Source organism: Enoplosus armatus, chromosome 19, assembly GCF_043641665.1.
Source record: "Enoplosus armatus isolate fEnoArm2 chromosome 19, fEnoArm2.hap1, whole genome shotgun sequence".
Lineage (NCBI taxonomy): Eukaryota > Metazoa > Chordata > Actinopteri > Centrarchiformes > Enoplosidae > Enoplosus > Enoplosus armatus.
Window position 1 is genome coordinate 1,408,243 of NC_092198.1, and position 17,666 is coordinate 1,425,908.

Sequence of the window (17,666 nt, forward strand, 5' to 3'; positions counted from 1 at the left end):
GAAGACAAACTGTGGAGGAGCCAGAGGGGAAGAGGAGGAGGAGTCACCTGACGTCTGTCTTCACACAAATAAAGACATTTCCACCATGAATTGATGCAGAAAAGGCACAAACTGGTGTTGTTTCCCCCCCAGTGCTGAAACGAAACACACGCATACTGTTATTGTCCTGTTCTGCCTGTAACTTCATGTCTACATTCGCTGATCAGGGTTGAATATCAGGAACTCCTTGTAAGACGTCCAAGTGTCACCAAGGTTCCACCAATTAGTTCATTAACGGAAAATTAAATCGAAAACAATCAATAAAGCAAAAAATGCAGAGCATGTTTTAGTTCCAGCTTCTCTAATGTGAGGATTCGCTGCTTTTCTTTATAAACAGAATACTCGGAGCATGTTTTAAGACGTCGCTTTGGTCTCTGGGACGACTGTAATGTAAACTTATGACATCGTTCAGACTAAGCATCCATCATAAAAACATCCCCACATGAATCTATAATAAATATATCAACTTGTTGCCGCTCTGCCTCATTTATGCCATTTCCACTCTCAGCAGCTGTTAAGCAGAGACTGAAAGTGGTTGCAGTAATCTGAATGCTAACAATGTTCCTATTGACAGAGAAACCATAGCAACCCCCTCCGCCATCAGCAGGTGTGAGCTGGAAGTCACTGCTCATATTAATGTTCTCTTGCTGCTTACGGAGCAGAAAACTTGAACAAGCTCACATATTAACATTATTTACAAGGAAAAGCAAACGCGCTGCTTGTGTCTCATCAGAGTCACTTTGCAGCGAAGCTACAAGTCATTTAAACCTGCATGAGAGACTCAGTCTGGCAGGGATTTCCTAATTCATTAGAAATCCAAACAGAGCGATTAACTGAGCTTTACAGAAGGTCCCTGCTTCACATTTATATTGTTTCGCTTTTCAGAGAAGAGTGGGAGGATCTTGATGTGCACAAGACTGGAAAATTGAGTTCTACAGGATCAGGTTTACAATTATCGTCTGTCAAATAGAAACCTATGAGAAAGCATGAAAAATACCAACTCAACATTTAGAGACTGGTGTATTTTATCAGCCGGCGGCAGTGTGACTGGAATAATAACGCTGTACATCTGGTATTAATGTCATGAAGCTGCTATCAGAGAAAGTTGACTTTGCCTCTGATAACTATAGATTATAGATTATAAGATTATGGGTTTGGATTTGGTTTCCATGGACCAGGTGTTAAAGAGGTGACCCACTATCAGGTGCATAAACTAGAAGAGAAAACATAAGATTCAAACTATGTTAAACACTCTTTGGAAATTTGGTGGCGTGAGATCAATCTATCCATTCTCCGCTGCTTATCCAGGCGGTCGCTAGGCGGTAAGGTAGTCCAGACGTCCCTCCCCCCCCCCCAGAAACACATTCCAGCTCCTCCTGAGGGATCCTGGGATGTCCCCAAACCAGATGAGATACATGATCCCTCCAGCATGTTCTGGGTCTACCCAAGTGTCTCCAACCAGAAAACCTCCCAAGTGAGGCGCCCAGAAGGCATCCTTATGAGATGCCCAAACCACCAAAGCTTGTGACCATGACTGAGGGTTAGAACGTAGGTCCAGTACGCTGCACCGATCTGCCTGTCGATCTCCAACACACCCTCATGAACAAGACCCCGAGATACTCACAGCAACTCACTCCCAACCTCCTCACACTCGGCTGCAAACCATCCCCAGTGTGTGCTGGAGGTCCTGGTCTGATGAAGCCAAAAGAACCACACCATCTGCCAAGAGCAGAGACGCAACTCTAAAAAGGTCCCCAAACCGAAACACAGGACCTCAGGAGGCTCCGACCGACCGTCAAACCTCAGATCCAGGAGGAGCAATGCGGATTCCGTCCTCGAGCAGTGGACCAGCTCTTCAACAACTCTTGCGGGGTCACGGGAGTTTGCACATCCAGTCTACGTTTGTTTTGTGGACTTGGAGAAGGCTTCCAACCGTGTCTCCTTGGTGTCTTATGGGTGGTGCTGTGGGACTACGGGGGACCTGGGCAGCTGCTATGAGTCCTTATAAAACCGAAGAGCCGTGTCTGTATTCTCTGCACATAATCGATTTCAGAAATAAGTTTTAATACGTCTCAGAAACTGAGCCAACAAACAGCCTGATGAAAGTTTGACAAAAGTGGCCGACTCTATAACAACTCTGCAGCAGCTCAACACCACGAGGGAGAGGCCTAATGACTGGCTCAATGACTTAAATGAGACTGCTTCAATGACATTTGACAGAAATAAAAAGTCCCTCTGACAGTTTGACACACGATCGTTTTCATTTTCTATTTATGAGCCGTGTGCGGTCAGACGACTGACAGGCAAGATGACTATATTTAGTGGGATTTAGACGTTCAAAACACAAGAATAACTCATCAACATGCATCAGCTCTCTGCAAAATGTGTGGTGGTAATGACAGTTCTGAGCAGATAATTAGTAATTTGTTATGCTGCACTGGAAACAGAGAGGAAGAACTTAATTAAAAAAGGGTGTAACGTTTACTCACTGTGCCAAGTAGGCCGGTAGAAACTGTTTCCTACAGGTTACGCTTATTAGTGCGCTACTAACCAACAGGATATTTAGCATATGAAAATAATGTTTTGCCACTGTAGTTTCCAACGTCTGAAAGTTTTGGGGGGTGGGGGGTTCAGATGCTGTTCGATGATCCGACAGACAGTCTGAAGCGTACTGACACCTTATCTGCCCCCAAATGTCACCAGACATCTGAAAACTTCGCCTGGATGATGAAGTTATGTTCTTTGGCCACCACTCAGTTCATTTTGTACATTCAGACATGGAGCCAACTCTCTTCCTGAGAATTATAAAGCAGCGAGCGTCCGGCGTTAAGCATATTTTGACAGATATTGATTGACACACTGCTTGCTGTGACGGTCAGGATTCTGGTCATCGCTTGTTGTTTCCTGAACTCGCAGCTTTGCTAGGTGCTGCTCTGTGTGGCTGCCCTTCCTGTCGGGTGAAAAGTGATCAATAAAGAATGACAAAAGGTATAAAGAGGGTCAACCGGCAGTGATTGTAAGGAGGCGTGCATGCTCAGCTGCATTCCAGACGAAGACAATCAGAGACAGTCTGAAGAGCCACAGCTTCCATCACTGCCAGAGTTTAGCTCACTATTTGTTGAATATTTTAGAGGGCTGCATGGCAAGAAGGAAGTAATGAAACTCTCCACCCTCCAGTGGATTAAGAGGCGTCTGACAGAAGTTAGATCAAACCAACCAGTAACACAAGAAAATGAGTCCTCACCGCTCGCTTTGCTCCCTCGGCTTCTTAAGACTTTCCCACAGGGGTCGACGCGCAGGGCGAAGGCCCTGGAACTGAACGTGAGCTTCACCCCACATACTAAATCAAATCCTGCTCATTCTGGGTCGAGGTGATTTATTGACAGATCCTGATGAAAGAGCACCTGAAAGCTCATTCAGAGTTACCTTTCAACGCACATTTTCTCTCAGTTAGAAATTAAGAATGAAATATACTTTTAGATTCCACAGGTGAGAAAAACACAACCCTACAACAAAAGCTTGGCAACCAGCCGAATCTGCGAGCTCATGTTGTATTTCCTCAGTCTGGATGCATTTGTGAACTGGTCTGATGATGTCAGACTACAACAACAACGTTTTTCTTTTGCTGTAAAAGTACGTTTGGCACACTATTTCCAGTTTAATGTCTTGTCCATTATAAGGAAAAGGAATCAAGTTGTTAATTCCAAATTAAATATTTTTTAGTTTTGAACTGAGAAAAGAATTGAAAGACGTTACCTTGGATTCTGGGAAATTGTGTGGGGCTTTGCTCACGTAAAATAAACGACCAATTAATGAATCAAGTGTAACCACGGTGGAGATACAGCAGTCGTAGGCTTCGAAACACCATGTGATTCCTCCACTTATTCCAAAAAGCACAAAGTAGCTCCCGTCTGTTCATTTGGGTATAAATTAGGTTCAGGTGCAGAGTGGCATCAAGACAGTGATGGAAAGGTTACTGGGTGGGGAAGCTTTTTAACAAACACGAACCTCAGTCGCTGACATCCGAAGCATTGTTTCCTGCTGGCTGCGATATTGACAATGTGCATCCGTGAGTGTCATTAATGAGTAGCAGAGAGCACCTGGTACTGATGGTCACAGTCAGCCTCTGGAAAGCCCGACCCGAAGACGCAGCCAGCGGGAAGCCCCGGAGGACGGACGCTGGCTGTCCAATTAGTCTGAATTCAAGAAAAAATCATCCATTTATTGTACTGTCTAACCAGGCAGGACGGATTCACGCTTGGAAGAAGATTTAAACATAGATCTAATAAAAAATATGCTGTTTTCACTGTTTGCAAAGTTTAATGTGTTGATAATGTGATGATTTGACTTCACAATTACAGTTTGTTTATACTCATAAAGGTGAGGGCGGCTGCTCAGTTCTCCCTTTAACATGACTTCTATCATCACAAGGTCACATCGTGATTAACAAGAGGAACTAGAAATGTTTGATTGCTCAGTCGACTGTGCATTGATAGACGCCGTCTCTTCCTCCTCTGAGTATTTCCACTGATACGCTGAGAAGTAATGCATCAACTGAAGTGAAAATAATGCTGTCATCTCCCAGTGATGCAAACACCTGTAAAATTAAGATGAATGAGGAGAAGTCGTCCTCAATTTAGAGCTCACTAAACCAGATTACGCTCATCAGGCGAGTGGACGAGACGGGGGGGGGGGGACGGGCTGTTTGCACTCTGACTGTATGACAGCAGGTTATTTGGGGAAAACTGAGGAACCAGCAGGAAGAACATCAACAGTTCTGTCGTGAGTTGGTTTTAATTTCTCCCGGTGCTCCTGGGAACGGGAGCAGATTCATTAGAAGCTTTCCAGCTCAATATTTTTAACACTACAGGAATACAAATATCAACATCTGAACAACAGATGCCGGATTTATGGCAAGCTCTGAGTTTTATTCAGCACTTCAGCTGCAGAACTTGTCTGAGAAATAATCCGGACAGGACAAAAGTTGTAATATCTCGGCCTTTGCTGCATCCTTTTTTGAATATTTCTTTTTTAAATCAGTCTCTCATGAGTCCCCCAACGTTACGGAGGTGCAGTGCAGAACTCCTGCAGTGACATGTGATGTCTAGGATTGGGCTTCGGTAGCATTTTATTCAAATCCTGTACAGAATCTGCTCGAATCTTAACTGAAATCATAAATAACTCAAAGATCTGCATTCACCCTCACTAACACTGACTGCACACAATGACTGTACGTGTCACATTCAAACGCTGAGTATCATGTGTGTTAAGTTCGTCAGCGATGCTAAAAACAAAACACAACATATGGACATGTTTGAAAACTTTTGGTCAGCTGTTAGAGGGAGATCCCACAGCTCCCACTGGCCCCAGTACTCAACACCACCGCTGAGGAACATCAGCCGAGATATAATACCTGTTAGGAAGCCATCCTGGTTGAACTTGAAGGTGTCATGTGTGGAGTGAATTCGTAGGAAACGTGTTATTGAACCCAATTCTTTGACATTCATAAATATACATGACAGTCAGTAAGGAAACGTTCTGCTGTCCATCCCACACAATATTCTTATCGGGCTTTTGTTCAACCAGAGAGTCATTTGGATTGTTTCCTCTCATTTCAAAAAGCATTTCCCGGACCAGTTATGAATATCTCTTTGAGGGTCTAATCTGGGGTGCTAATTGCTCTCTGCTAGTAAAACAATTAGCTGCTGTTACAGCTGATTTCTGAAACAGCTGTCAAATAAGGCCAGTGATCTACACCATCAGACGCTGAGCATCTGGAGGAGCATCACAGTTCACTTAGTTCTCATATCAGTCAAGGTCAAAAAGCCTCAGAGAGTCATGAAAAGGAAACTCTTGATATCCTCTTTTCAGCTCTCTTTAAACCTCTTTTGAATTCAAAATACACGGACGCGAGCGGTTTAATCCTCTTCTCTTGCTCAAAGGATTGTGACGAATGTTTCTTTAAATCAATTCTCCCACCAGTTGAGAATACGAATCCCTTTTCATCTTTTTGCAGTGAATATATCACGTCAACCTGACTGCAGTCCCATTCCTTTTGTTAAATCTGGCACATGAATGATCCACGAGCTGCATTTACTGCAGTAAAAGCTCCACTTTTCAGCTTGTTTGACTGCTGAACTCTTTTCTTCTCTTCCATAAAAGTACACAGAGGATGAAGATCATGCTGAATGTATTAAACAAAGGATCAAACTCCACATTGACCTCAACAACACTGGACCACTTTCAGGACCAGCCATCAAAGCTTCTTTGATCTATAACAGCAGCCACTGAACATATGGAAAGTTAATTTTCATATCAATCAAGATCGTGCAGATTTAAGGAGTCAGAGCTCATAAATCACGAGTGTGGATATGCCTTAGTGAAGCATTATTTACACAATCTGCTCACAGTTTCTGCAGCCTTTGCACACTAAGCCACTTCACAGCCTCACTGATTTATGTTCTCTTACCTTATTTCATGCTTTTCATTATGGCTACAGTATTTCATGGTCCAGCGGCCAAATGCACTACTGGACCCTCTAAAACTACTTAATACAAAATAAAGTCACATGTATAGAGCATTTGTTTCTAGATTGTTCCCAATTGTTAAATGCCAAATACTTTAAATGATAAGGCTTGTATTGTAATCCCATAAAAAGACCAACAATGTGTCTCTCAGTCCTGTCTCACTTCCTGTCTGTGGCTCTCAGCTCTCAGCCCATTGGTTCCTACTGAATCTTTAAAAACACCTCGCAAATATAAATGTCTTCATGTTCAAAAAGGCTCAGTCATTCCCTCAAACAGCTGCTCGCTGTAGTTTTTATCAAACTAACAGGAGGAAATACTGCATTTGTTGGGGACTATTTTCAGCGGCGGATGAATCCACATTTGGTGCTGTAGTGAGATGGTGTGAAGTTAAAATGTGTATATTCTTATTGAATTGCTATCAGCTTGTTTCCACATATTTAGGAGTCGGCAGCTGGTGGTTGATGGAGAACATGGCAGAGATCCAGCAGGAGCGTAATGACTTACCTGATCACTGAAGTTAAGAGGAAAACCCAGAACATGTTGGACTGATGCTGATGCTGCAAGTGGCCCAAAACACAGAGGCCTAGTCCAGTGAAGACCGCCTCCACTTAATGTTGGTGTGACAGTAGAGCAGGCAGCACAACATGAACAGCAGCAGAGGGTGAGCAGAGATGTGAGAAGTCGTAGACTCCCGCTGCAGACGGCTGGACGTTTGGGTGGCGCTGATAGCTTCATTATTTCAACTGTTTTACAGTACGAACACAGCGTTCATCAGAACCTGGATGCATGATGCAGTTCTTAGATCAACATCCAGCCCCCTCTTCCTGCGTACTCCCCGTCATGTGGAGTAAAGCACACTTTGTTGAAACATCTGAGGGAGAAACTGAAGAAATGTTGTCACATAAAAATGAGATCTCAATACTATTAACTGTGCAGGCCTCCAATGGCACAAAGGAATTTAGTACTAGGACTAAACCGATAGTTGGTTTTGGTCTTTTCATTAGATTAGTTGACAGTAAGAAACATATAGAATATAATTTTCTTTTCATCATGCAAATGTTAATCTGCTCTACTGCAGTATATATACAGTATATATACTATAGGCTGAGAGTGGGGTTCTCTGCTGATGACGCAACCCCCCCATGTCTGCGCCTGTCAACCCGCCGCATGATGAGACAGATTCACTTCTCCTCAGAGGCACATTAACCAGCAGTGCACGTATGAGCAGTCCATTTATATTTTTTAAAGCGCGGCCTATCCCTGCTTTGCTCTCGACAGGATATGAAAGATGAGGAGATCACAGACAAAGACAGGCAGAAACCCAAAGCAGACACAATAGGAGCGATGACTATCGCTGCAGCCGGGGGCCCGCGAGCCTTCGGTGATTCTTGACGTACCAGGAAACTTATTTAGCTGCGCTCGTGCCCGGACCATTATTACAGCATATAAGCAGCAGGGGAGGGGGCAGCAGTGCAGGTGGGGAGAGGGTGAGAGGCTAACGAGCTCAGAGCATCAGGAAACAGACGTGGCAGAGAGACGCCGGGGTTTCCATCTCAACAGGTCATACTTGAACAAGCCGCAGCATCATTTCCACTGAAGAAATCCCTTCTTTGCCCCCCCCTCCCTTTTTGTTTGTCAGTGTCAGTGTCCTCTGACAGTCCAGCTGTTAAAATCCAGAGTGAAAAGTTGATAAACAAAAGCTCATCTGGAGCCTGCAGGTAGGACTGTACTCAGGCCTGAAGACAATGCTAAAGTCCTGCACATTTTGTCTTTCATGTTATTGTGTCGTATAGTTTTGTACTGCACTGCTTTGTTGGGATTAATCTCCTTTCTGTTGTTTTAATTATCACCGTTTTGTTTTTCTATTTATTTACCACTTACAGATCTTAAAAACATCTATTTCAGTTTCGAGATGAAGGTTGAAATAAAATAACTGGTGTGTAATTGACACACACTGTGTTCTAATTGAATCAGGAATCCTTCTGCGAACTGTTGACGAGCTGGAAATGATCCCGATCCTTTTCGTCACGCTTCAGCAGCATTTTCAGAGCTGAACTCCGGCAGGAAATATCAGACTCCACCAGAGCCTCACAAAGAATGAAGAACAATGTCAAGAGCTTCAGGTATTACTCACATTAACAAAACTCTTCATTGATCCACTACAGAAAGCAACACAAGGAGGAACCAAAACTATTAGTGCTTAACCAGAATTATGAGCTTCAGTATAATCGCGCAATTAAAAACAGCTCGTCACTCTCAAACAAAGCACCTCTGAGAGGATGAAAGTTTTGGGGACTTTTTGTCAGTTTGGAAACAGTTTTGTTGGCAACAACAAAACATTTATTCCTCAATTACAGACACATTTAATGTTGTAATGAATAAGTAAGCAACTATTAGCAAATATCTGGATTTATTTTCTCCACTCAGTTTGTACCACTTTACAGAATCAACAACAGAAAACACAACGGGTCTAAAGTACAAACTTTCACACATTTCATGCTGGTGATATCTGCCTGCTGACACGGCAGCTACTGGAAACATAAACTCTACTGAGCCTCATTAAGTTCGTATTGTTGTGTGACGTTATTTACTGAGAGCCTTGATGTTCACCTCTTTACAGAATCCCTTCAAACTCTCAGCTTCACAACAACAAAGCAGCTCTATGGCACGAGGAAGAAGATACATCACACACAACACATGTGACAAGGATCACTTCATTGCTGGTTTGGGTCTCTGAGGGATTTGTTGACCGTGAGAGAAATCTAATCTGTCCGAGGAGGTGAGGAGACGTCCCATCCTCCACATGCAGATGAAAAACAAAGGAAACTCATCCGACATTAGAAAGACGCGCTGTTCCAAGTGAGTCAGGAAGCCCATCAGCTCCGACCCCCCCCCCGCCCTGCACGGTACCTTTGAGTTCTGCAAGAGCGCCTCCAGGATCCAGAACAGGCGGCACGAGTTCTGATACTGGTCCACGGGAAACTTGTCGAGCCCTGAGCTCTCCCGCTCCTGGAAAGTGACATCAACATTAGGGGGTGTTAGGAACCTCCTCCGAGACACGTTAAACAAAGTGGATCAATGTTGAACGATAATGACGGACAACATAGACTGAGATGCTCATGGCATGATGGGAAAAAAACGTTTGTTTGGCTGCACTGTAAACAGATACACCTGCTGCTCTTCTGGTGCATTTCTGCCAAAGTAGCTGCTCAAACATGTCTGACACCCCCTGAATTGTGGGATTAAAGAGTTCCTTAACAAGGTCGAGGTAACCACGGATGTCACCACAACCAGGACTGATATTTCAAGGATTACAACTTTGGCTGGAGACTCTTTTCCACTGTGGGGGCTGAGCGGCGAGATGGTCCAATGACTGAAGTTTCACTTTCTGGAAGGCATTTTTATAAAATATGAACCTTCTTTTATTTTTTATTTTTCTAATGGATAGTGCCAGGCGATCAGCGCTGCCCTGACTTTTATGTAACAGCGGAGAGGCTTTTCAACCGTGACAGACCGACAGCATCCAGTAAGTATTCAGCATCTCAGAGTGAAAGTGAATCCACTCCACTGCCGTCTTTCTTGACTACCTCCATGTCCTCTGCCAGAGATTTGGTCAGGCTTCCCTCGACTCTGCCGCTTCCACAGAGGACACGTCAGGTGAGATTTTTAAAAATAAAAGTTTAAGTTTCTTGTTGGAGCAGCTGATAACAGCTCAAACTGGACTAAAGTTTGTTGCAAAGTTTTGTTGATTATAATCTTTCAACATCAACAGCTTAAAAGCTGAAATCCTTTACATACAGGCCCCCTGTGCTAACCAAACCCCAGAGGTCTCCTACTTTAACTGAACAGCTTCCTTCATCTTTGGTGTTGACTAACAGGATCTGGGCTTGCTGCCATTACAACCTTCTGGCCTCCACAACGGCAGCTTTGGACTCTCAAATGTTGGACGTGTGAGAGCTTCTCATCACATCCTGGAGTTCAACCTGCACAAACAGCTTCTCTGCTTGAGGGAAATAAAAGGTGCCTCATTACTGAAATAAACACTGGAGTAACCCTTCAGGGACGATGGACTGACGGATGATGCAACGTGCTGCAAATCCATGCACAAGCTATTTAACAGCAGGTGACAGGGCAGAACTATGAGGTGCGTCTGTCCTCAGAGAACTCAGTGAGTCAAGTCCAAGACATACGATACGCAAAACACGACAAACCAAATATTAATTATTCAAATAAACAGAAGCTGCAGGATTCCTCCCAGGCTTGTCGACGTGTGTGAGATGTCAGACAGGAAAAAACAACCGCCAGATGGCTGTCAGGTATTCCTCCAGGCTTAAGCTTTCAGAGAGCTGACAGGATGTGACAACACCCCCCCTTAACCCCTTACACACACACACACACACACACACACACACACTTAGACCCCATCAGGATGGGGTCACTCAGCACTTTCTACAACACCATTTTCTTTATATCTCACAATTCACCTTTTCAGCTGTGCCTCACTAACAGGTCATTTAACACTCAGTTCTGCTGACAAAATGACGATTCACGACTAAGAAGTGAAATCAATAACATTTTACTGGCTCTTTGTGTCTTACTGTACGTGTTGTTCATCACTGACTGTCACTCCTTTGTTTCCTTAATGGCTGCTGGAATTTCAAGCTTTAGAAATGCTTTCAAACGGTTGAAAAGCTCCGACCTCTCCCTCTTTGAGCCGCCAGCTGTTCTCTGAACACCTGGATCAGCTTCTCCACAAACCACAGAGAACCTCAGCGCTGCATCTGAAACGTCTTGGTTTACGTTTGCTGGTCAGGTCCGGATGAAGCTGTTAAGTGACGACGGATATCAATAATGGATGAAGTGTGATGTGAAAGTGGTTAACCCACAGAGGAACCCACAGAGGAACCCACAGAGGAACCCACAGAGGAACCCACAGACTCTGCAGTCTCTTTAATCTGTTTCCGTTTTTCAGCCCCAGACTGTTGTGGTTCAGTCTCGCTGGTGTTTCATCAAACCAGCTGACGAGCTGCTGGACGTAGTGCAGCGTTTAGCAGCTGAAGAGAGCAGAAACAGAGCTAACAGACGGAGAAGGCTGGACTTCCTCCATCAGGTGACACGAACACGACTCCACAGGAAGGACGGTGCTGCTCTGCGACGGCTGGAGGTGGACACAAGCAGCTGTTTGCTAACAAGCTGCACCGCCTCCGACTGAAACCCAGAGACACTCTTATCTTGTCAGGCGTTTGTCGGTCACACAGGAAGCAAATAAATGGACAAAACTTTGAAATGCATTCATGCTAACTTTATCTTTGACCTCCAGTGAGAGCAGAGTGGCAACACTGGGCAGATACTCCTGCTATTTATGGATATGTCAGTCGATGGCACTGATGAGCAGAAAGCTCGCTTGAGAGTTCATCTCTGCTTTGTCATCCATCTTTGAATATCAGTATATTGATTGAGAGGCCCAGTCTGTGATGTTTAGGACCCCGTAAATACTGACATACTGCACATAAAGTCACTGAAAAGTGAGTGAGTTTCTCCACTGAGGATGATTCAAAGCTCGGCCCACTTTACTGTGTGCTGTGGTCAACAGCATTAAAACATATGCATGACTAGGACTTATGTAGCTGTCTGGTGTTCATTATTAAAACAACTGTCAATCAATTCAAGTGTATTAGCAGGTTCCAATCATGCGTTAGACCTGTGACTGAGCTGCGAATGAAGGGACTGTATATACGTATGTATGCATACAGTATTTGGGGAAACGTTGCCGTGCCAGGCAGCTCCACACAGAGGCCTCAGATATTCACACCGTCAGCTGCAGCAACTGCCAACAAGACGGAAAGGACAGATTTCATCTGCGTGAACGGAGAGGGAAGGCTGCAGCGTGACGTGTCTGCAGATCGTGGTTACAGAGAGGATTGTTGGAGCTCTGTCCATGCACTGATCCTGGACGTTCGCACACATTCAAATGATTTCTTACTACCTTCAGAGTCGATGGACGATCCATTTAAAACCAACAGGAAAGGAAATGAAGCCGCAAGTGTGGGAAATAAAGCTCACTGAAACTTTTTCATGAAGCGTTTACTGCATTAAGAAGGTCATGATTTATTCTAAACATGGTTCCACTTCAGCGGGCTCAACAGTGCACGTCCTATTTACAGGCTTTGTCATTAGTGAACGTGCAGATTTTCTTGCTTTAAAGCAGAAACGGCCGAAGCTCTGAAGCTTTTCAGTGTCAGGTCTCAACAGCAGCGACATGTGAGTGACTATGAAACATCCCGCAGGCTGAATGCTGGTGGAAACCTCCTCACTGACAGAATGTTACCAATGCACCTGCGATGATATTGGCTGATACATCTGCCAGGTGATTCATTGATCAGGCTGACAGGAAACATGGGAACAGTTACATGGTGTGTGTCTTACACTGACAGACAACCAGGACTCCACAAGCTGAGACTTTAACCAAACTCGGGCAGGAAAGTGTCGCGTCGTTATTATAAAACAACGCAAAATGAGGGAGAAACCAGTTTACAAGCAGTGAGCTGCACAAACACTGTGATCGGAAGCTAAACAAAAGGGCGTCTTAAAAAGCATGAGGCGGCACATCACATCCAACACACGCTGTGCTTCAAAATACAGCAGGAACCACAGGAAGTTTTCAACACCTAAGACACCACACTGCTCACTCTGACACAACAGACTACACAACTAATCAAACATTATATTCTTCAGTTCTGGTGCAATGAAAACTACCACCGGCCAGAGTTTACACTCAAGTGTGCAGGCTGGTTATTTACTTTTAGGTGTGATTTCTACTGATCCATCTGGCCAGCAATCACCAGCTCTCCGATCAACACTATACCATCAGTTTCATTTGACGACACACAGGACAGCATTCAGGAGGTCCGGGTGGTTTATGTCTGATTGGTTGGTAAAAGGGAGCCCAGGATGTTCATACTTTAATCTCCGACCTGACAGGCGCCCACATGCAGAAAGAATTTATGAAGCCACCAAGCCAGATTCGATGGACGCCGAAAATCGATAACTGGAACGAAAATCTAGTGGGAGCTGTGATGGAGCGTCACACACAAGCAGAACAAGGGGGGGCCGGCCAAGCCCGGACAACAGACCATTCGACATAGTATTGATCCGATAGTATCAACAATAATCAACACTAAGCCTGAGACAGTGGCTGCTGGGAGTTTCTTGCATTGTATTGATTGTCACACGTGTGCTGGTGTTATTTTCCTCTCACTGAATTAAAAGCAGGTAAAAATCAGGTGTGTAAATAGAGTCCAGAGGTTGAGTTAATGTTCAGTTACATGTTAATATTACACACCAAGACTCCAGCAGCAGGACTGAAAAATACAACCAAAATATAATATCATTATATTTATATTCAACTGACAGTGTGACGCTGTTTGATGTTCAATAGGTTCACCTGTCATCTCCAACCAGACGGAGCCTTTCGCTTGATTCAAAGATTTGGATCCATCAAACTCAGCATTGATTATAAATACTGGATAGAAACAATCTGCACATCTTTCATCAAACCGCCAAATAAATAAATATAAAATGTTTTGTAGTTTCTTCTTCTCGTAGTTCATGTTTGCAATTAAAAATACTGGAAACATTCCTATATCAATTCATGTAGTCATTATTTCTAAAATGTCCCAGTTTCCCAGATATTCACTTTACAAAGATAAAATCTTCACACTTGAGAAGCTGCTTGATAAATGACAACTGATTCTCAACTGATGAATCTCCTGTAGGCTAACTGACCAACTGATCCGCTCACTTCAGCTCCATTTCCTGAGTGTAGAAAGTTTTCAACGATGACAAAAAGCCAAAGTAAAAAGGAGAGACTCGTTGAAACTAACTTTGGCCGACACGCTGATCCAGAGTGACTCCATGGATCCATCCTGCCAGGTGTCAGCAGCCCAGACTGCTGCTTTAATGCTGTGATGAAAGTCCAGTTGGCCACATTCGACCCCCATTTCTACTGATATCTACTGTTAAATAGATGCAAAATTGTACTTAAAGTTTTCCTAAAAAGTGAACACAGAGTCATGTCACATGGCCGTCTGGACGGTTAACGTGTTTCTCCAAAGAATGGGGTCCAGAGGAGCTCTTGACAAGTGGTTTGATATCTGCTGCTTTCTTATTTCATTTCCGTCTATTGTTTGTTTCCTCTCCATGTCATTGGAGATCAATGTTCCCGGCATGATGGAGAAAAGAAACGCAATGCAGGCTGATGGATTCATCAAGCATGAGCAGAACAAAAATCTGCTTTCTGAGGAAGGAAATGTTCGAGGTGCCACACTTCATTGACTTGTGTCTCTGTCAGTGGGTCCGATATACAAAAATAAAGTCTCTCTTTTTTGAACTCTAGTGAATTAAGTGCAACATCAGCTTTGTGTTCATGTCAACTGACAGCCGCAGCACACAGTGATCACGTCGTACAGGCAGATATGGGATGCAAACGTGACAAAACCACTTTATTTCTGGAGAGTCGTCGTGCATCAGAGCTGGTAATTAGTCCAGTGATGTATCACGACGTGTCGACGTGTCAATATACTGCTGGTGTGCCATTAAGCACCCGGTCTGGCTTTATCGATACGAGTGCAGATACAGTAACTTTGATGAATATGAAACATGTTTTGCATCAGCATGCTAACATGTTCACAATGACGCCGCTAACATGCTGAGGTTTGTCAGGTATAAGGTTTACCACGGTCCCCCTCTTGGTTCAGCGTGCTGGAACCATCGATGTCCGTACACCTTTTGTTCTAATCCATCTGGTGCATTTAAGGAAACATGTAGACCAGCTGGTGGCGCTAAACGAAAAGATCAACAAAGTCATAAATATGTGCCACATTTTCTGGCCATCCATCCAATAGCTGTTGAGATATTTCAGTCTGCACCTGATAACTGTTCCAACACACTTTATATTTTCATATAACTTTGTATTTTTGAATTATTCAGTGTGTTTCTTTTGTCTGAAGTGTACACTTCTACAGCAGCGGCAGCCAAAGAACAACAGACCTGAACCAGAAGAACAGAAGACAAATAGAAGCCAGTAAAAAGGACAGAACGATCCGGAGATGAGACCATTTGATGAAGTGATAGAGGGTCAATCTGCATGTATCTGCTCTTCTAAGTGAGAGGATGGAAACAGCAGGACAGACTGATTGAGCCGTCTGTTGGCTCGTTAGCCGTCCTCGGGGATCCGGCGGGTTGCAGCTTGACAGTGACAGGATTTGTTGCTGCCTTTTAATAATCCTGATAAACTACCATCTCTCTCCGTGCCAGGTACAGGACAGCTTTTCACTTCCAGGCCAAACCACAAAGTCAAAACGAACTTTTATCCTCAACATCTCTGGTCCCGGTGAGCGGCCTCAGCTAAAGGTCGGACGTGAGCGTTCAGGTGAGGCCGAGGTTGAGGCGAAGGTTATTTCGTAATGGACTTTCCAGGCGAGCGCGGTGACGAGTTCTGGCTTTGAAGCTTGGCAACAGGATCCTGTAGAGCGCCTTTGAATACCTGCAGGAGGTTGCACCTGTAACACGGAGGCTCGTGCCCTACAACTGTGCCCTCAAAAGGTGATAATTAGCTACCCTGAGAATCAGTTCAGCAGAATGAACACAATCATCTCTGTTAACATGGTGCAACATGATCACAGCTGCTGCTTGGAGGAGCCAAGATTTTAGTTTCTTTTCCAAACTTCATCTTGATTGTAAAGCTCATAGCTTCAACCCAAACAGGAAGGGAAACCAGCGTTTGGACTACAACTCTTTGTTTTAGCAATGTTAGCATGCTAACACACTAAAATATGACGGTGAACATTGTAAACCTGCTAAACACCTGCATGTTAGCATGCTGCTGTTAGCATTGCCTCAGTACAGCCTCACAGAGCAGCTAGCATGGCTGTAGACTGTTAATACATGTACAGATAAACATGGAAGTTCATTCTTGACTCTAACATAACAATCCAACTGAAGGTCCACTTACTACGATATTACTGGAGTTTTCAGCCATATTACATGGTCTTCATCCACTTTGTCAAACTATCTCCAACGTCAGAGTGTTTGCACCAAACTGAGAGCGCTATGGATGAAATCATAACAGCTACCGAAACAGCGAGCAAGTGGACCTTGAGTTGGCATTGCTTTGTTGAGATTGCTTTTTCATACAACCATTTCCTCACAGAACTTGTTGCACACTTATGAATTAATAAAGATAAGAGATGACAGAATGAACGGACGAGTCATCGTGAACTTCTATCATCAGAGTCCTTCAAAAGTCATTACTCAAACTCTCATTACTGTGGTTTGAAGGCAAAAATAAGAAATAATACATCAGTATCGAGATGGTGTGGAAATAATAAGCAGGTGAACATTTCGTAATGTGAAACAACCTGTCCACACCTGCAGAGGAACTCTGTCAATTACCACTGCTGGGATTTGGAAATGTGAAAGGCTTTGTGCACTGAGCTGGATGAGGACCTGGACTGTGGTAAGGAGACAAATCTGGGATCTGTATGCAGCGAGGGAGCCCGAAGCACCATGACCCAGATAACATCTGCTGCCCTGAGATTGTAAAGCTGCGCCCTGAATGGGATTTAATCGTCCATTTGATTGGACCTGGAGCTCGTTACTGTTCAGACGGGGTCACAGGCAGACCGACGGGCGAGACCGAAAGGTGTCTCGAGTGGAGGAAAATACAAGAATGAAGACAGATTAGAGGACGGATACCAGGGGATGACAAAAGCACTTAATGAAGAGGATTTTTACTTCTGTACCATTGTTGATAAGAGAGCTGCAACTACATCAATTGTTTAGTCAGAAAACGGTAAAAAGAAACTCCCTTCAAATGACTTGTTTAATCCGACCAACAGTCCAAAGATATTCAGTTACTATGATGAGAGACCAGGAAAAACAGAAAATCCTCACATTTAAGAAGCTCGAGCCGCTGATTTTCTTCTATTTGTACTTGATAAATGACTTAAACGATTAATCTATAATCAGAACACTTGTCTTAATCAGACTCTTCACACAATACAGTTTTATGGGGACACATGATTTGACGTCTTGAGCTCT

General features: G+C 43.9%; 1 protein-coding gene across 1 annotated transcript in view; it reads right to left on the reverse strand.

Annotated features, from left to right (window-relative positions):
• The window catches only part of mei4 (meiosis-specific, MEI4 homolog (S. cerevisiae)), a 57,757-nt gene that overhangs the window by 9,698 nt on the left and 30,393 nt on the right, over positions 1-17,666 (reverse strand). The window contains exon 5 of the mRNA XM_070926286.1: positions 9,317-9,575. Within this exon, the coding sequence (XP_070782387.1) occupies positions 9,317-9,575 (259 nt within the window). The remainder of the gene's footprint in view (positions 1-9,316; positions 9,576-17,666) is intronic.